At 39.9% G+C, this 21,609-nt stretch overlaps 1 protein-coding gene across 15 annotated transcripts in view; it reads right to left on the bottom strand.

Moving 5' to 3' along the window:
* The window catches only part of LOC6573279 (dystrophin), a 168,296-nt gene that overhangs the window by 23,633 nt on the left and 123,054 nt on the right, over window positions 1–21,609 (bottom strand). For 10 of the 15 annotated variants that reach the window (XM_044007342.1, XM_032731608.2, XM_044007336.1 and 7 more), the window contains 4 exons: window positions 19,473–19,623; window positions 15,945–16,068; window positions 12,304–12,461; window positions 2,082–2,132 (listed from right to left, as the gene is read on the bottom strand). In XM_044007342.1, coding sequence (XP_043863277.1) covers window positions 2,082–2,132; window positions 12,304–12,461; window positions 15,945–16,068; window positions 19,473–19,623 — 484 coding nt within the window. The remainder of the gene's footprint in view (window positions 1–2,081; window positions 2,133–12,303; window positions 12,462–15,944; window positions 16,069–19,472; window positions 19,624–21,609) is intronic. The other 5 variants (XM_044007349.1, XM_044007343.1, XM_044007344.1 and 2 more) reach the window with 1 other exon arrangement.

Raw genomic sequence — 21,609 nt, 5'->3', positions numbered from 1 at the left:
CAAATTTGGCAAATCCAATGTGGACAAGCGTCGATATGCGATGCTCTTGGCAAGCAAGTAAAATTTGTGTTTTCGCCAACTGAAAAGCTAGCGAAAAACTAGATTTGATAAAGAAATTTATTAGACATTAAATAGATTTAGTAATAGAGCACAATTAGCTTGGTGCAATACTAAATTATTCTAGTCCATATTATTACCATTATCATTCTCTATTATGCATTATTATATACTTTTTTAAGATGATCTTGATTATGCAGTTTCTTCTCTTCTGTCCAACGACTTTAAATTAACTTTTCTATGAACCAACTTCTATATGCTGACATGCTTCGGCTTAAGTAAGTTCTAATGGAATTTGGATTTCTTGAGTAGATTGAATCATATACATATATACTTTAAGTCCCTTTGGAACATTTTAAGCTCTTACGCAATTAAATGTAAGCAAATTCCCTAGAATTCATGTGGATGACATCATGTTGCAGCTGTGTTCAAGCGAACCAAATCCATGTTTCGCACACAACTTTTGCAGACAAAGAAGCGACGAATCGACTAATAAATAAGCCGTGTCTCAAATTAAGGCCAGTCGAAAAGCAAACGAGCCCACAAAATGCACACAACAAGCTTGAAGTGGCTCAAAGACTGAGAGATGGAGAGGGAGGGGGAGATAGTGAGTGAGAGAGAAAGAAAGAGAGACAGCATATGCCGCACATGGTTGGTGTTTGTTTACACTTTTTATGATATTTACAGACAGTTATGAATGTATGTATATATATATAATTTTTTTTCTTTTTTAAATATAAGAAATACAAAGATATAAATTTATATTAATCATTTTGTAGCTCAAAAATTTAAAGAATGCTAAATTAAAAAATTTATAAAATATAAATAAAATCAACCAAGAATGTAAACTATTTTGGAAATTCAAAATAATTTACATATGTATGCATATATATACTACATTATTTCCATAAATGTATGTAAGTATATACAATCAATCAAGAGGCACAAGAGTTGGAGGTGCTAGGGTGTTATACATACTTATATTCGTATATTATTTATATAAATGTATGTAAGTAAATATGTATTATTGAAGACACCTCTTTGTACGAGAACAAGGCATGTTTTTATTTAAACATGCACATATTTATATATATAAAATACATATGAAAACAGCAGCAGCTGCTGAATAAGAGTATGCACTTCATTCTGTCTCAAGTAGACATCAGCTGTCTCTACTTACTCAAAGAAATATTTTTCTTATGCCACAAAATCTTTCGCAAACACTTTTTAAAGGCAATCAAAATTATTTAACTTCTTGTGTCAAACATTTCAATTCAAGATTCGTCAAGAAATCAAAATATTTGTGTTTCAATTAACATTTGTGCCCTCAATTGAGCATTCCAATTGGAAAGATGTTCGCTGAGTTTGTCAAAAAATGTTTAATTTACGTATATGCATGAGTACATCTACAGCTGGCTTTGGGTCTGTGAGTGTGTGAGCTATTGCGCCTAATTGCGCTCAATGTGGCGCTTATCGGCCCAGCCAGCCATTCGAAGTGGGTCAAAGTTGCTGTGGGGTTCAAATCCCTACCGCAACCCATAAATTTGTGAAGCTGCAAAGCATATGTGTCTGCCCACCCCCCTCCGTCAATAAATATGGGCGCTATAGGAAAACGGCCTCATCATCATCGCAGCTCGCCATTAAATGCCAGACGCAGCTTCATTGTGAATTTGCAGCAGCCTTCTGTGGCATTAATTATGTGCCTTATGGCACTTTTCAACGCCATCATGAATACTGGGCGGCATCGTAAACAAAAAACAGAAAGAGAGAGAAGAAAGAAAAAAACGAGATCGAAACGACAATTGTTTTCATTCGACTGTTAGATAAAAGCGACAAATTTATGTTCCCGACTTTGGCTTCACACGATGTGTTTTATGTTGTGCGTGTTATTATTATGTACAACAAATGAATATTATTGAGAGAGAGGCCCCAAATATGCCATGAGATTTATGGGTCTCTCTGGGGGGGGGTTAATAATAACAAAAATGAAAGTAAGACAAGGTAAATAAAAAGTGTAAACGTACTTTGAGCGTGTCGGTAATAAGAATTTGAGCTACAACTGAGACTGAACTCGTCTGCAAAATACAAAAAAAAATAATCAAAAAGAAAACAATAAGAATCAAAACAAGAATTGTGACAGAAACATATGGCTAATTAAAAACAAATGCATGAATGTATTTTAAGATTATGCAAGCCGCAGCTGACAATTGAATTTACATTGAATATTATTCATGCCAGCCGCACTTCGAGCTTGGGACATTCACAGTGAAATTGTGAGTTAAGATTCCAGACTCCATGAAAGACCTTGAGCTGGCGCCTTGCCAACGAGATTGAGATTGAGATTGGGATTGGGATTGACATTGAGATTGAGTCATCCCGTCCTAATTAACCGAATGAACAACAAAGACCGTCAGGATTGCTGCGCCCACGCCTAATATGAGAGATCGTCCTCGACTGAGACACGGCTGGAATGTGCGCACAATGAGATAACTCAGCAGCAGAAGCAGCAGCTGCTGCTTTAACAATGACTAAGAACTGTGAGAGATAAAGAATCGCACACACACAAACACACATGAGACATGCAGATGCTGATGAAGATGTGCGACAATGTAAACCCAGTTGAGATGCGCAGACAAGTGAGAATAAGCACATGACAGTGTATAAAAGACGCTGGGCACTGGAGTTGCTTGTGCCCCAGCTGAAGCTCTGGAACATATGACAAACATAAGGCACCCAACTTGTGAGTGAGAGGAAGACTCTGAGTGAGACTGCGACTGAGACTGTCTCTGTCTCTGTCTCTGACCCTGGGTTCCTCAATCTCAGTCGGCTCTGCTGCTGACAGGGCAACAAGCAAATAAAGCGACAGCTTTAACAAATACACTGCAAGCGAGTCCTGTGCGACGGAGCGTCAGTGCTCCCCTTTGTGCCAGAGATGCAATAAAATGCAAAGAAAATAATAATAATAATAATAAACGACCTTCGCTGGCTGCCGTCGAGCGATTCGCATTCGGGCGTGTAGCGTGGGATATGAAAAGTGTGGTCGTACCCAGTTACAGGAAGGGTGTCCACAGAGCGAAGACATGAAATGTGAGCTACCTGTTTATACACTCAGCATTACTTGAATCAAAATATACACATGTATACAAAATATACACACCTATACATCTATATATACATCTATATTATCTGACTTATCGCGTCTCATATGCAGCGAAGTATGTGCCGTAAGTCACATGTAAATTGCATTATCACTTTAACTGTAAACTGAAGTCGACTTGTCGATAAGAAGTAATCCTCGACAGGAACTAACTGTATTATTATTTAAGCCAAAGCGCTCCTCGGTATTAGCCATAAACAACAACAAGCCAAATATATGCAGTTCACTTAGCTTTTCCCATACGAAGTGATTTTGCAGGTGTAAGCAGCTTGTTTTTTTTTTTTTATACAATATTAACTTGCAATCAACGTAAATATATATTGTTTTTTGTTTTTTGTTTTTTTTTTTTTTTTCTGTTAAGCTGTCTCGATTTTATTTTTAAAATGACAAAAACAAAACAAGAAATCGAATTAATTTCAGCGCATGCAGCACAAATTTGAGCTTAACGCCGTTGCAATACGTTTTCCCAACCACACAACAACAACAACAACAACATTATAAATATAGGTGAGTAATTTGAGTCTAGATTCTAGATAAAAGATCGAATGCGCGCACAACTTAAACAAAATTCACCGCGCATGAAATGCAAATAAAAACAGGAAAACTCTTCTCTGCTTATTATTATTTTGTTTTTCCTTTTTCTTTTCCTTTTTTTTTTTTTTTTTTTTTTTTTTTTTTTTGTAAAAAAGGGCGCACAATTTAAAACGTGACTGTTACAAAGAATTTCATTTCTTTTATCACACAAATTTCTGCCATGCTGCCGACGCGTCGCCGACGTTGACAAAAATTATTGTTATAAATGCGACCTTATTACTCTTGTTACTTTCGTTTGTTGTACAACAGTGTTTTATTTAATTTAATTTATTTTATTTCATTTATTTTATTTTATTTTTTTTTTTTTTTTTGTTATTTCTGGGACTGTTTTCGGGTTTTGTGTTTCACTTCTTGGGAAGCAATGCTCTGCGCTGCATGCTTTGAGAACACGACACGGAGCACACAAATCACTTTGTTTTCATTATTTATTTCTTTTCTTTTTGCTTTGGTTACTTATTGCGTTGGCTCCTCGCTGCACTTTTTTATATATATATATATATTTTTTTTTATTTTTTTATTTTTTTATTTAGACAATTTGCATGTATCTCGCGCTTTGCGAAATGTATCTGTCGTTTGGCAAATGCCGGCTGATCGCGTTCTGCGCGCGCCGCTTCTACAAAAAACGCAACCAACTTACGCGCCGACGTTTCGTTAACTGACCCAACAACAACGCCGGCCGCATGCGTTAAGTGAACGGCCGTCAGCGTCGCTGACAGCGCCAACGTAAACGTTGACGTTGACGTCGACGGCGCTGTTGCTGTCACTGCAGTCTGCGGCCACTTTGCGCTCAAACTCCACTAGCGTAACGAAACTTGTTCTCCCCGATTCACACACTCACACTCATACTCACTCTCAGTTAACAACAACAACAGCAACACGCTCTCACGCACTCTCTCTCTCTCTCACAAGAACTTGTAGCTCACACTTTGAGTTTTGCTTGTGTGTGTGTGTGTGTGTGTATGTAAATATATATTAGTACATGTGTATGCATAGATTTGTGTATTGTTTCCTTTTCGGCTAGTCCACTTTGTTTTGTTGTTCCCTCAATTGCTGCTCTCTTTTACTCTCTCGCTCCCTCTCGGCTTCTGGGCTCATTAAGTGGCGTGTTGAGTGCTTATCTGCCGGCCAATTGAGTGGGGCTCTTGAGTGTTGTTGCACTCGTAACATTTCAATGAGCTTTGCGATTCGCCTGGTTTATTGCCACAAATTTGTTGTTTTTGTTTTTGTTTTGCTTTGTATTGATACATTTATAAATGCATTTGAATGGCTCGTTTGACGCTCCACTTTATGTTTCCCGCATTTCGTTTGCTTTATTCGATTTTTATGGCTTTTTACACGCATTTTTGTGTGCGCGCCTTTTTCAGCTCTCCATATTTTTGGAGCTTATGATTCACGGACGGGTTGTGCATCATAATGGGGCACTGAAGGATTTATTGGATACATTTATGTGTATAAACAGGCTGGCATGACCTTGAAGCAGCGATGCTTGGGGCTCAAAGTGAATTGAGTAGAATGCGTATATAGTCTATCATCTATGTATATATATTTTACGTAGATTTATATGTCTTCCCATGTCTCATGTCCCATGTCTCTTCATTGAGATGCTTTATCAACTCGCATCTACCCGAAATCCATTGACAAGTCATTCGATTCTCATTTGAAAACTCGTTTGATATTCGATTAGTTTGAAGTCAGAATATTGGGCTAAGGTTTGTAATCGAAACAAGTTTTACGACAGCGAAATATTCTGAATTTCGTCATTTCATAAACTGACAACAGAAATGAAGCACACGGACCACACTCGAATGTGTCTGGCGCATGGCACCTGTTCACCTGATGACCGGCATAAAGCAAAGGCCTTCACAGCCATATCACTTGCTCACTCACCAGCCACTAATATATACATACATACATATATATATTTGGACCATAAGTATTGCAGATAAAGACGAATATGCCAATGTCTTTGGCAGGCCAACAACTGAATCTCGGCGAACTCTGAATGAATTTGATATTAAATGGCGAATCGCTGAGTGTGTGGAAAGTATTTGCAGCTTGTTGCTTTCCACACAGCCGTCGCTTATGGCAGAGTGTGAAAAATGCATGCAACGAGTTATGATCAGCTCGAGAAGAATTTTTTCTTGAATTTCAGCTGTGGATTTGTCCACACTTGTGCCGCCAGCAAAGGACGTGGCAAAAAAATTTATTAACTGCAGACGCGACAGCACGGACGCATTGGCTCTGGACGGACTCAAGTGGAAACTCCATGCAAGACAAGTCTGCTTCTCGTTTTTTCTATTTTTTGTATTTCTCATTCATTTTTCCTATTTTGAAGTGTCGCTGGAAAATCTATTTCGAGCGCATAATTTTTCACACTGCCACTTCTCGAGGCAGTCGCTTTCCCACTCTCTCTCTCTCTCTCTCTCTCTCTCGCGCGCTCTCTCTCTCTATGTGCATATTTCTCATCACAAAAGTCGATTTGTCGTCTGGCAGAAATGTCTTTTGGCCTTTTTCTGTAGCTGTTGTTGTTTGTTTTTTTTTTTTTTTTTTTTTGTGGTTGTCGGATTTCCTGCATTTGCAAATTGAATTGAAATCTTTGAGCTGCTCAGGCATTGCATTCAGTTATTTGCATGCAGAGTTCCTTTACATTCCAATTAAGTTGCATTTATTTTTGAGTTTTCCTCTTCATTATTGACTTTACTTTTAACTCATGAATAATGCAGTTCTTGTCATTTGGTTACAGTTAAAAATTTACAGCACTTGTCATAATATTTATATTATGCGAAAACAAAAATTTAATATTTATTTTCGATAAATTCGTGAATACTTTTTAATAAATCGTGGCTATAATAATTGTAAGCGAATCGAATCTATATAAATTTAGTCTTATATAAAATTAGTTGCTCTAGCTTTAGTTTAATTATTTATATTAATTTTATTTTGAGGGTTTTCATTGAGCTTCGAAACAGATTCTAGTCAAATTGAAAAAATCTATAAATTTTCATTCTTTTGATCGATATGAGCAAAAATATATACATTTATTATTTCCATTATTCCTTGTTTTATATATATTGATACGTATTTTTATTAATCATCTAATGGTTCGCATATGTGCATTCAATATTTCATATTTAAATGACGCAAAAAGCCCCATCAAATATAGGTCCAAACCACAAAACGGTTGAAGGGTTAAAACTGCAAACAAAATGGCGCCAGGCGGCGACAAAAACAATGCAAAAAAAAAAAAAAAAAAAAAAATGCTGCAGTTAAACGGCAAATGAATTGGTTTGCGTGCAGGCAGCTGCACTCACATACTGCGTATACATGTGTGTGTGTGAGTGTGTGCATGTTTGTGCTTGTGGGCGATTGGCTGTGTGCACGTATTGTCAATATAACTGAACACGTTTGACAATTATGCACGGTTACATTTCATGGCATATTGGTGCAGTTTTGCAAATAAAAGTCTAGCAAATAACAATAACAGAAAAAGGCTATCAGAAAGTCAACGAGAGCGTGTGTGAGTGTATGTGTGTGTGTGTTGTATATTGATAGTGGCAGGCAGTGAGCGCTGCGCACCTACAGCCAAGCCACAATCATAGCCAAAGTAATCAGCGAATGTGTAGCAAGAGCCAGAGCCAGAGCCAAAGCCAGACCCAAAGCTAAAGCCAATGCTAAAGCCAAAGCCAAAGCCAAGCCATTTCAGCGTGACAATCAATTGATTTCCCATGCGGGAAGCAGGAAAAAATATTATTTTTTTCTCCTTCTACATTTTCTATTTTTTTTTTTTTTTTTTTTTTTTTTGGTGAGAGTTTTTAAGCTTGCCTTTAACTACTGCAGCACTTTTGGCGTTCCTGTCAGACTAGCTGCAATTTCAGATCAATAAATCATTCGCAGTTCGCTGTTTGCTGCTCATTTGAAAGGGCCAACCGAAAGGGTTCAAATGAAAAGGAATTGCAAATAATGTCGACTGTTTTTTGCGAGGAATTCCATTTGATTGATTATATTTTGTAATTTTTTGCAATTTGTCCATTCAATTGGCATTTTAAACTCTATATTCAAGTGCGGAAAAAAGTTGTAATTCCACAATACAATTTTTTTTAATGGTTTGTGTCCCAACTAATTTGCCATTAAAAAGCGTTGCATACTTTTGGGAGTGCATTAAAATGCGATGTCAAAACAAAGAGTATCTCACTTTTGCCAGTTGTCAATTCAAATTTAACAAACTGCCATAAATCACAGCGCACTCGCCGCACGCATGGCGTATGAGTGATTTATTGAACGATTTTCGAGCAATGCAATTTAAATTGATTTCATTGTTGTCTGGACTGGACTGCATAATAAACTAAACTAGCCGCTGCTGCGGCGCTACTGCCTCTGCTCCAGCCACACATTTTACAAGCCCAACTGGCGAGCAGAAGGAAGAGCCGCAAGGACCAGCTGGGCAAGGACAACGATGTGAACGAAGTCGAACGTGGTCAGGGACCAGCAGCAGCTGCCACAGCGACCAGCGAGCAGCGGTCATAAGCGGTTAAATGAGTTGCCTGTATGTGTATGTGTGTGTGTGCATCTGTATGTATCTGTGTGTGTGTGTGTGTGTGTGCCAATATCGACCACATGTGGTTAAATTATGGCCAGCAGAAGTGTTCACAATGTCAGCAGCCCAAGGGATGCCGTTAGCTGCCCGCTGCCTCTGCCGCTGCCCATATGGCCTCGACTATTGGCCAGTGCAATGCGTTTTCGACACATTTATTTTACAATTCTTACAGCTTTACAGGAAATCAATAAAGCATATTTCAAAGCGCCAAGCTCTGGGCTGCCAATGACGCATGGATGTGGCCATTGGCCTCAACCCTTCACACATTTTGCCGCCCCTAAGCCGACCCTAATCAAGTTGCAATTCCAGATCGGCATTGCGCTGGGCAGCCCAAGTTTGTCAACTCAGTTCGCACTCTGCCCTATAATGAGCATTCATTGGGCCACTCAGTCAACGGCTTTTAGAGGGCTCCTCGGGCCCATTGCCCAGGCATTAATGTGGTCAGGCGTCACTTTGGTGTCAGCAACGGGCTGCTGACTACGACTACTCGGCCAATTACGCAGACGGCCAGTGCAGCTCTAATTGGAGTCGGCTTCATGCGAGCGGAACTGCATTCGATAGCAGGTTGATTGAAGATGCGGCACGTGCAGCGCCACACCACAGCACCACTGGCAATTTTTGTGGTTTGGCGGCGACAAACCAGTTAACTCGAATATCCATTAGCAGGCCAAGCAGGCGAGGAGCGACCTCCCTTTGCCCACTGCAGTGCACTGGGCGGCTCTGGGTAATATTTACTCAAGTCAAAATTAATTATAAAACATTTTCTGCCCATTTTTTGTTCTTTCTTTATTTTGTTGTTGCAGCATGAAGGGCTGTCACAAAAAGCTGCTGACTTCGCGCAATTTCAATTAAGCTTGTAGCTGGCAAAATCATTTTCATTTCACCAGCCACATGGAAAAGGTGCCAAAACGTAAGCCACAAGCCACGCTGCGGATGCGTGCCATTGACATGCCACAATTTTTGTATTTTCTCTCTTATCTTCAATGTCCAACCCAGTGTACCCCACGGCGTATGCTTAACACAAACGCAACGCTTGCATAAAAAACTGAGTGTATATAAAATGTTTCAATGAAAATGCAGTTTTCAATTAAATTTAATACGCCCACTGCTCGCACAAACTTTTATTCAATTAATAGAAATTCCTCAAGCAAGCCAGACTGCACACAGAGCTGCGGACAAGGGACAGCGGACAGCGGACAGCGGACAGCGGACGGACATTTTTGTGGTCAATTAACCGCAGCGCACGCTGCGGCTTAGATACTCTGCGCCAGCTTCTGGTCAGCAGAGATGTGGGCAAAGTTGGCTAGTTGGCTCGCTGGCTCTTTGGCCCCTTTTAGAACGGGACGTATGTTGCGTGTCCGGCCGTTGGGCGACTTCATTTAAGCAGAGTCAACCGCTCCATAAAGCGTTTATTTTAACACACTGAAAGTTTCATTTGCGCTCGTCGCTCCAATTTCGTGCTGGTTTCCTGGTAATTGTTTTAAGTTGCATTTATTTAAACTTTTTACGCTTTACTCTACGAAAACGGGGCACGGATAACTTTGCCAGCTTGTTGAGAAAGTTTTTAATGCTATTTCGCTTCGTTCTTTTTCATTTTTTCCAGCATGTTGTTAATTTTATTAAAGTTTGCCTTATCACTTTTTCGTCGACTGCAACCTGCACCGCCATGCACAAAGACCGCAAAGAACACATAGTCAAAAGAAGAGTACAAATAAAAAGAGAGCAGAAATTCACCTTTGGTTAAGTGATGCCAAAAGTGTCTCAACTTGAGAGTTCCAGAACTGCTTCGCTTCGCACTCAATAAATTATGGAATATTCGGGCAATATTCATTGTGTTTGATATAAAGATGACTGCTAACTATAAGAGCTTAAAACAAAATATTTTCGCATCAAATATTCCAAGAGAAGAGTTTAGCTTCGAAATGTTTTCTTAGCAAAGCTAAACTACAAATTTTATTTTATTTTATTTGATTTATTTTTACTTTTTTGTTCTTGATAATCTTCTTGGTTAGCTTTAAAATTTGTTCTTTTCACATTTAAAATTTCAAATCTCATAAATGGGTCACTCAGCTGTCTTGCATTGAGGCATTTATGTGCACAAATACACTCGCATTTGTCTAGTTGGACGCAGTAAAATATAAACAGCTCCCTGGTGGCACATCTGTGTATACATGAGAAGAGAAATAGGCAGAGAGAGAGAGAGAAAGAGAGACAGAGAGAGTGGAAAGAAGCGAGCTGAGGCTATATATATATACATATAACCTAGTAGGAATACAAACAAGCTGGCAGACAGAGACAACAACAACAACAACATTATAATAAACTGACAGCATGAGCTTTACATTGTTTTCATTTAGATTTGGATTTAGATAGATTGTGGCTGGCCTTAAATATGTGGCAACATTAGCATATGCCTCCGTGTTGCACTTTAAGCACAAGAAACGTGCGACATATGAGCGAGTGAGCGAGCAAGCATGGCGCGTTAAGCCCTTAACGGTTGACATCTTAAGCCCACTTGCCTTGACTCTCTGTTCGCCTCCATCCACCCTCCCCCTCTCTCTTTCTTACTCTGCCACTCTGTCTCTGTCTACGACTCTTGACTTGCCATTCAACTCTCATATTTATGCGCACTTTGTGGCAAATATTTTTCTATGCCTCCTCCACACTTGTTGTTTCTATTTTCAACCCACGCACACACACATATGTACTTATATATATTGCTTCGTATTGATTTTCGCTAGAGCTCGACTCGGGTGCCCAAAAGTATGCTATACGACTCGCATACAGCATACATCATACACAATATGTGCATTTTATGCGCTTTGATATTTTATACAACCGCCCACTCAACGAGTTATACACACACATATATACATATATATACACACATATACACATGTACATGTACATGGCTATCCATTGCTTGCACACTCTGTGACATTTTTATGCGGCCAAACTTTGTTGCATCAAATTTACGGTGCGTATGAGTAACGACAGCCGTTGCCAGCCGCCCGTCACATTTGTGGCAAATATTTTGTTGTTATATTCATGTTGTTGCTGTTGTTCTGCAATCCAAACGATATGTGTCGTAAAAAACACACTTGCATTTATTAGCCATCAGCCGAACCCCACCCGTCCACCCGACCACAGCCACAAGCCCGCAAACCCACAAACTGTCAAGCAAAAAACAAAAAAATAACCCCAAATTGTGTGGAGTAAAATAACAATGCGAGAGCAAAAGCCATTCAACACTTTCAAAAGTATTTGTTTTTCTCCTTTTGTGTTTGTGGGTTGTTTTTCTTCGCTCCATGTGAGCATAAGAAAATGTAATTGAATAATATATTAAGGACTCGCTTGTAGCCGAGGGATGCTGCAGTCCTCGGACAATTTAACTGAATGACTAATGAATGTTTATTTAAATTTTACTGCTTAAGTGTCGTTCAATGTGTTCAATGCCCGACTCCACTGCAGTTGGCAACACGGAAATTACAAATTCTAATTTTGTTCTCTCTTCTTTTTGCCTCCTAATGATTCCATTCAAGAGCGCTCTCCGCTGACACTGATTTGATTTCCTTCACAAAGTTCGAGCACCTTTTCGCATTGCAAACCATAATTGCGCACACACAAAGAGACTCGCTCATATTTGTCGGCGGCCCCTTGAAAAATCCAAATTTCGTGGAGCTGCCGCTGCTCAGACTAAAACAAATTGGATGCCATACAAATTACAGAAGTGAACGAAAAGAAAAAGTCACGAGCGCTCGCACCGGGAATCAATTGAAATGCTCATGAGATGCTTCAGCCGCGAGTCAGAAGAAATTTATGAAAATGTAACACGCAGCGTGAAGAGTGGGGGTTGGGGGGAGTTAGGGAAAGAAGTTTGCATTATCGCTGGCTGACTTACCGTCATGTACTCGTCCAAACGATGCTTCCAATTGTCAGATCTATCGATTAGATTGTTCCACTGCTCCGAAAGTTTGCCCACCTCGCGCCGTATGCTGCGCGCCAGTTCCCGGCTCTGCTCCTCGGCGGACATGTAACGCGAGTCGGAGTCGTGGGCGGCTGCAAAAAGAGGCAAAAGTCGAAAAGTGTGTGAAAAAAAGCCAAAAAAAAATATAAAAAAAAAATTATAAAAATTGTCGGCGGGGCGAAAACAATTGCAAGTGCTATCATATTCGACACGCCACGCCTTTGCGCCGCCCACCCTGCCCTGCGGCACGTAACTTTATGAATTAGAGATGATATTACGGTTCTTAATGTTTACCGACAGCCATGATTATGCTGACGATGCCAAACGGGGCCCAACTTTGATTATGCTGATTGCGAGCGGTGATTAAATTTGCAATAAAATAATCTCAGCTCTGCGTTGGGCACATCGATGCAAGAGATACGCTCAGGGGACAGCTCAACTTCTTCCCCAGAGAGTTGGCTTTCAATCAAATTAGCAGTTTATGGTTCCGCTTGAAAGAGACTCGAAGAGTGGGCCGGCCTAGATAATGATGAGCACTCTAAATGGCTTATCATGTATTAAAATTATCGCTTAGGCTATTTAATAGTGCTATACAATTGCAGGTCAAAGGCAAGGAATTTCAGCAATATCCTATCCCAAATTGACAGGGGAAAACCAGAGAAGAAAACATAATGGAAATGTCATGAGACATGAGAGAGACATGAGAGACAGGCTGACGTGCATGTGGCGGAAATGCAAGAGCCAGAGTGCGAGAGAGGGCGAGTGGCGTGAGAATGAGAGTGACAAGTGGCAGTCGAGGCTAGAAGAAAATCAATCCCCCGAGCTGCTGACGAGAGGGCGAGAGAGAGAGAGAGAGAGAGCCGTATGACAAAGACAGCGGCTTCTGCGACTGAGCATCGATGAATGTCAGAGCCGTTGGCTAAATCTGAATTTAATTTAATGCACGAACGGAGCCGGAGAACAACTTTTATGGCCCCGCGCCGGCGGCTGGCTGACTGGCTGGCTGGCTGGCTGGCCAGTCGTCATCTGCTAATATGATGCTAAGCAAATATCGGGCATGGAGAAATACTTTGAGGAAGCGCCCGCCAGCAGCGGAACTGTTGTAATATTCAAATTCAATTTCAGATTGAGTTTATCGCATAGATGTTTTCTGCTCTTTCCGCGCTTCACTGCCTGACGCCAGCGACAGCGCCAGCGCCAGGAGATTGTTGATGGAAATGGAAAATGCGTCTGAAGACGGACCTCTCTCGATGGATGTGAACGTCAGCAAAACTTTTCGCTTTGCCGTTGATTTCGTTTTCATTGCGACTTCTTCTTCTTCTCCGCACAGCATCCGTCATTTTTCCAAACAAATTCAATTTGGTCAAATGCAAAAGAGAAAGGAAACTTTAAATTTCAATTTGAATGCTGAGCTGCAACCAATGTAGGTTAAAAGCAAAAGTATTTTTAGCATTTCAATTAAAAGGGTCAAATAACACACAAAATAAAAAAAGCGAAAACATACAAAAAATAGAACAAAAAACTGGGCTTGTGTAGGAACTGTGAGGGATTCAACCTGTTCTCTGTCAAAGCAAGGGAAAAGTGAAAAAAGAGATGAGCCAGGGTAGAAAAACTAAATTAATTAGTTTAGTAACAGTCAAAGAGTAAGCTGTAGATGAGATGCTGTCTATATATGAAAGACATTTCTATAGTCTAAGTGTTTCACTAATTTGGCCATCATTGTATAGGTAGAACAGCAAAGACTGACCAAATTGCCTGAATGGATATGAAAAACTCAATTAATTAGTACAATAAGAATCAAAGATATCCATAGCTTTGTAAAAAAATATATATATATTTATAAAAGACTTTTCTGTTTATGAGCTAACTGTACCACTTATTTGGCCATCACTGTATAGGTGATGGCATGATATAAATGCCTAAAATTATATGAAAAACTAATTTAATTAGTCTAATAAGATTTATAAAAATCAACTTTGCAATGTTATATTATCTACATATGAAGGACTTTACAATTTATAGTCTATCTCTTTTATGTTGCCATCACTGTTTAGAAGAGAATTGCATAGCCTGAGAAAGTTGTTGAAAATGATATGAAAAACTTAATTAATTAGTCTAAAAAGAGTTAAGAACTAAACATAATAAAGAGATATTGTCTATATATGAAAGATTGTTCTATTTTTAATCTAACTGTCTGATTTATCTAGCCATCACTGTATAGGTTGAGTACTAAACTGATATGAATCACTAATTTAATTAGTCTAATAAGAATAAAAGACTAAATTTAGTATTGTCTACATATGCAAGATTTTCTTTTTCTAGTCTAGCTGTCTCATTTATTTGGCCATCACTGTAAAAACAGAAGAAAGTGTCTAGAATGATATGAAAAACTCAATTAATTAGTCTAATAGCAAACAATGAGTAAACTTGGAACACATATTTTTTACTGTATACAGTCTCACTTATCTAGCCATCACTGTAGCCTGTTAAAGTCTCCTATAATGATATGATATGTTTGAAAATATCACGTTTTCACTTCAGGTCGTTCGCTTTTGTATTTAATGCTGCCCGACTGCTCTAATAGGCTATATAAATATGTATTTTCTAATTGAAATTTGGCAAATATTTAATTGGGCTAAACAAATTAATGAGATTTTGGCTAAAGGGGAAGGATTTAATTTAATTTGAACGCAAGTTTATGCTGCCTGTGCACTGATACGGCCTGCCGATAGCCGCAGAATAAACATGAATGGTTAAATTTAAATGCCAGCTAAAAGCACAGATTCCGTAGCCACACACACACACACACACACAAATGCCAAACTTAATGGCACACACACACACACGCACAGCTACAGTTTGGGGGCAACTGTTGATGGTTTGGCACTAATAGCGTACTAATCGCACTAATTGCTTTGGCTGCAATTATCGTTGACGCCTCCTCGTGGGCGTGGCCATTGGTGATCTGTCGCCATTGTGCGCATGCTGGAAACGAACAGCACTAACTAAGCCAATGGTCATTTGCTAAATTGTTGGCTGTAGTTGAAAGGGAACTAAGCCCACAGCAAAAAAAAAAAAAAAAAAAAAAAAAAAACGAGGAAAAATAAAAACAAATACCGAAAAAAAAAAAATATTCGCAATGAAACAAAATCAATTGGTGATTCCGAACCAGCCACAGCACAGAGTTAGGCGTCTCACGTGCACAAAACTCTCTCTCTCTCTCTCTCTCTCTCTCTCTCTCTCTGTGTGTGTGCTGGTCAGCTAAGCCTCTGCGGGCAGAGCTCAATGGAGTTCTTAGTTGTACATGTTGTGTTGATGTTTGATTTTGAGATTTGCCATACAAATTGCAAATGCAATGAGAAGGCAATTGTTGAATCCCGATGAGTTCTCGGCTGTGTGAATGCGAGTTGAGTTGAGCTAAACTGATTGTCGATGATGATACTTGAAGCATCGAGAGAACAGAGTTCGCTTTAAATAGTTGAGAATTCATGGTCAGTTTTGTGGTCAATGTTTTATGGACGTCTATCTGCCTGCCCCGCATGCATAATAATTTAATGGTTAGCCGTAAAACTTACCCTCGGTATCGCTGGTATCCGAAACGGGCGTCTCGCTGGCTATATACTGACGACCGCTCGTTAAATTGCTCTCAACAATTGGGCGTTTATCCTCCAGCTGACGGCGAAAAGCTTTATGATCATCCTGCAAGCACAAAAGAGAAAAAATCAAAATGAGATTTTGTTTTAGAGATAGTTCTTGTGTTTTTTTTTTTTTTTTCGTTTTCACTTGCAAATATATATACCATTCTACTATTATTTCTGTCAAAGATTTATTTATTTTGGCCACAAATAATCATAACGAGTAATGATACTTGGCCAGCCATAAACTATTCGGCCATTGCTGCTATTGGCTTCCAAATGAAAGAGCCAAATGAAAGAGAGAAATACACAGGAAGAAATATATATATACATATATAGTGAGCGCACTTCATAGCAGCTCAGCTCGGCGTGAAGAAGCTCACAATAAATTTCGTGTTTAATGCATTTAGTGTTGGAATAAAAAATGCAACAATGCGGCCAAAGGGCACGCCGAATGCTGGCGAATCAAATGAAAGGCAATACGAAATACAAGCCAAATTCCTTTTCGAGTGTGTTGGAGCCGCAACTCAAGACTGGGCCCCACTCCAGCTCCAGCTTCAGCTATAGGTTCACTCCATGCCGCGCCAGCAGCCGAAATGTAAATGTCCGGCAGACCGTAACTTAGTGGCAGGCAATAGATTTCCACAGCCTGCTCCTGCTGCCAAGGGTGAAAGTTGCCTCATTTTTTTCATCCCTCCAGTTCCCAGCGGGTGTTTGTGTGTGTGTGTGTGTGTATGCTGAGGGTAAGTGAAATTCAAGTGGCGCACGCTGTGTTAGACAGTGTTTCCCCATTTTCAACTGGCCTGGCCAAGTCCTGCCTCTACTGCCATTTCAGCTCCTGCTACTGCTGCTACTGCTGCTGCTGCTTTTTTCTCCCCCGCTCTTAAGTGATTTCCGGCATACATATGTGTACATATGTGTATATACTCGTGTGTGTGAGTGCGAATGTTTCTGACATAACAAGCATCATTTAACAATTATTTAAGAATTCGCAGCCAGAGCAGCAGTTTAGCCCCAAGTGGGACTTTCAATTCAACTACGCAATTCGGTCAAGTTGGGCAGTTAAGATACTCTGTAGCACTTGACTCTGAGCAGAATCAATGGCAGAGCCGCAAATAAAAAGAAAAGAAAAAAATAAAATAAAAATAAAAATCTATGAGCTGGCAATAAAAAACATTGACATAGGCTCAGCCGAGTGGAGCAAGTCCGACTGAAATCTCATCCGAAATCGGTTTATTAAATTGAGTAAATTTTAATTTCGATAAATTGTGCATGAAACAATGGCATATTTCAAAAGTTTTTATTTTATAAACAGACCACATATCGTATTGATATCGTGGAATTTCAGATATTGCGTATACGCACAGCAGGCCAAAGCCCAAATGTAATATCTAGCACATAGTTTGTATGCAGCAAATCTCAATTATAAAATTCGTAATCAATTGAACAATAGCATTGCTGCTGCGAATTCAATGCACAAATATGTTGTTGTTGATATGAAATTAAATGCGCTCGGCTCAATTTACTCTGATAATACTCTGGCGATGCTAATGTCAACTGGGCCGAATAGTTCAAACAGAATGTGTAACTATGAAAGCCGTGTCAAGTGCGGCTTTGCAATTATTTCAACTGCATTTGAACAAAGCGTGAATCCGATTTGCCTGACATACATATAATTATGCCTAAATATTTGCTCGAAATATGCCCAGCACACAAAATGGGCTTGCCAACCGCTTTATGCGCCATTAAATCACAGAGACCCTTCACACACACACACACACACACACACACAGTGGGAGAGAGAGGGTGAGGGTGAGGGAGACATATACAGTCGAAAAATTACAAATTGCGGCTGAGAATGGCACTAAAAATGCCAGCATCCCGCACTTGACTCTGCCAAAGCCTTCCACACAATTAGTTGGGCCGAGCAAATTGAGGTGCAGCCAGGGCTCTGCAAAAAGGTTCAAATTGGGTCGTTGGCAGCACACACACACACACACACACACACTTAAGCAGAGAGGGTAAAAGGACAGCAAAAGCCAACAAACAAGCTCATGATGAGCAGCAACTGCAGAGTGAACTTTGTGCTCGCTCTTATTGAGGGCATGCCCATTGCAAGTACTCTAGATATTCACCGAGATGCTTCAGACCGACCCAACTGGATTCGCGCTGAGTGCAACACCTAGCATCACATTTACTTTAATATTACAACTAATTAGTTAATTATTCTATAATTCGCAATTAGGCCATGTAATACTTTTCAACGTAGGCCCAAATACATTAGGGCCAACTTATGTTGATGTCGAGTCAAGACTTTGAAGGCAACAGATTTAATGGGCATAATGCTTTACTATATAAATTAAAAAGATAGGGAAATCCGATTATAACGACGCTCAAGGTACCGTCGTTATATCCGGTAGACGCTATAGCCATATAAATTTACTCATGTTAGTTTGCCTGGGGACCAGAATTTTCGTAGCAATAAACGTACGGACGCTATAAGCGGAGCCGATATAACCAGACTCTACTGTGCTAATATTAATGATTTTAGGTATTGAATAATCCATTAATAAGCTCTGTGCTTAGTCGGTTAAAGGGCTAATGAAATATTTATGTTTTTATTTATTTATTTATTTATTTATTTTTTTTTTTTTCAAATTTAGAGTTTTTTAGGTTTCTATATTGAAATGTAATAAACTTGATTTGAATACATATTTTGAATTTGTAAGCATATATTTATTATATATAAGATAAATGTGTTCTATGTATATACATATAGCGTTTTTTGTACGTTGTTTCAAAATAAATATAAATAATATATATTAATCTCATTCGTCGATTTCAGATTGCGCTATATAATATTTGCTTAACTATTATTTCAATAAAAAAGCTGAATGACTGATTAGTTTACAGACCTATTGACTGACTCATTGATTGATTAACTGATTGACTGACTGAAGGATAATTCAACTGAGTGTCAGATTGATTGACAGACAATTGATATATTTCTGCATTGATTTTTTGATATACCCATTATCTGAATAAGGTATTTGTATTTATTAATCAGTTCATGCTTCAATCAATCTGTCAATTAATTAAAGAGCATATTAGTTGACTGAGCTAACATCTCCATGATTAGGGGACACATTGATTAAAGCTTGAACTGATTGATGAAATTTTAATGTTTTTTGTTACAATTAATTGTCCATTTTTGTTATGAAGGACAGACTGACTAATTGACAGATTGATCAATCGACTCTCAAGCTGATGCACTGACTGACTAGCTGATTGAATAGAGGATTGATGTACTGAATTTTTGTCTTTCCAACTAGGAGACTAACACATAAGCCAAAAGAACATATTTATAGTTAAAATACTATAAGCTCGCCGGCTTACGGCTTTCATTTTACGTAGATCTTAGCACATAGTTTCGCATTATTTAACAGGTTATCTGGAGGATGAACTTACAAGCTGTTTTTGCAGACTGGCCGCATCGCCGCGCACCGGGCCCAAGCCTAAGCTGCTGAGCTCCGTATCCTTGCGAATGACCCACTCGGTTAGCTCTCGCAGCGACAGCAGCAAGGCATTCCAGTGCTCCGAATTTGATTCCAGGCGATTTCTGTAAGCAAAAGAGGGTCAAAGTGCGAAGGTTAGCGGTTGGGGGGCAAAAAACGGAGAATACATAAGCTTGATAATAATATTAAATTTAATTTGGCACTTTACAACACTGGCCAAGCAGCTGTGTTGATTACCAACGATGCCCAGCAACATCCACAAAATGGCAGCGACAATTTGTCTGCTTCCGTCCGTCCATCCGTCCACCCGTCCATCCGTCCGTCCGTTTGTTCGTCTGCCTCGGGGGCGGGGCGTCTAATAAACCCTCCCAAGCCGCGCCCCCAGGCATGGCGACGACCCAAGTGGCTGTCGTCTATGCTAAATTTCAGCTCTCGCTGTAATTGTGAAATGCCATGACATTATATTTTCTGCTTCTTTCTCTTCTCCTTCATCTTTTATTTTTTTTCCTGTCGTCCATTTCCTGGGCATATATATATTTTTTTTTTGTCCCGCTCGGGCATCTGAAAATTCTGCATCCACTCCTCGCCCTGCAATAAGCCCGCTAGGAGGAGCGCTTTGCGCTTTGTCTGTTTATCTTTGGCGAAATTCCTTGGCTCGTTTTCTTGATTATTATTTTCGCCTGTTCTTCGCTTGTAATTAACGCATGGCCTGCAACTGGGATCGCACCCGGGCAGCCATACATATGTCCTTAGCCGACTCCTGCCAGCTTAACGCCCACTTTCCCTTTTCGCCCATGCAAATAATAAAAGAAATAACTCGCCTCGGAAATATGCTTGGGAAATAAGATGTATTAAAATGCTTTTGGTTTGCTCATTTCGTTGTCTGCCTTCCCTCCGCTGCTGCTCCTTCTGCAATATATGTATACAAGGACCGAAATGTATACCCACTTCATGTCACTCTCCATTTGACAATGTCTCGTCAGATTTCTTTGCCTTATTTCGACAGCTGCTGGCGTTGACTTAAACAGAGACAATTAGTGGGGCAAAGCAATGGGAATTCAAGCGAATTTTAAATGCTTTCGGGTTTCAGGTTCTGTGCTTAGGAACATTCTACCGAATTTAATTACGCAGCACTGGTTTAAAGAAGCCCCAAGTATTACACCTTATGCCCCATAACTCTCATCTCTCTGCATATTCATAAAATGCTGCTGTTGTCATCACCCACTTGACAAGCGAATAAATATTGCGATTTTGCACAACTGTCAGTGCTTAATACATTGATTGAGCATTGCAATACTTTTGCAAATCCATCATTTAAGCTGGCATGGGGCGTGGGTAACCCTCGTCATGGCGACAGAGCAACTGCCACCCGTGTTGTCTGTCCCAAATGTAATTTAAGACAATCCTCCACACGGCACACTGAGCAGCCACATGTGGGCACTCTCTACATCAAGTGGGTTCATCAATCTTCGCGCAACTCAAACTCCGACGACAGCCTTAAGACATGGCGCTGCAGTTGAGACACCTGTAGATGCCACAAAAACCAAGTTGAAAGTACAAAGTTTTGACGCCAGGAGGCGGCTCTGGTGCGGCTACTGCCGATAGAAGCTCAAAGCCCGCAACTATGCACATAAATGACCCAGAGCGAGCCGAGTGGCGCGGCTAATACAAACAAGAAACTAAAAGTTTTCAAGTGCTGTCCAAAATATTTCACTGGAATTTATAAGCCAGCAAATCTCTGGCACAGCAGAGCAAACAACAAGTGAAGCCAAGGCAAACAGCACAAGGAAACGGCAAAGCAAATGCTGCTGGCCAAACAACCCAAACAACAACAACAGCAACAGCAAGCGTATCGGAAGAGGAAGTGGAGCTGGAAGTGGCCAAACTTGGCTAACGGAAATATGCCAAAACGCCAACAATGAACGTAAATAGAAGGCATCTCGAAACTCTGACAAAGAATAATCGTCAGAGCTTGGTCAACAAAAGGCAATGCCAAGCCACAATACCCAACGGGGGCTGCCCTGCTGATGGGCGTGGCCAGCGCACACTTAAGGTGTCATTCATTGGCTGTTATGCTGTTATTCTGTTTT

The sequence above is a fragment of the Drosophila mojavensis genome, unplaced genomic scaffold (genome assembly GCF_018153725.1).
Source record: "Drosophila mojavensis isolate 15081-1352.22 unplaced genomic scaffold, ASM1815372v1 contig_16, whole genome shotgun sequence".
Lineage (NCBI taxonomy): Eukaryota > Metazoa > Arthropoda > Insecta > Diptera > Drosophilidae > Drosophila > Drosophila mojavensis.
The sequence above is the reverse complement of the archived record's forward strand: the minus strand, read 5'-3'. Positions and strand labels throughout refer to the sequence as shown.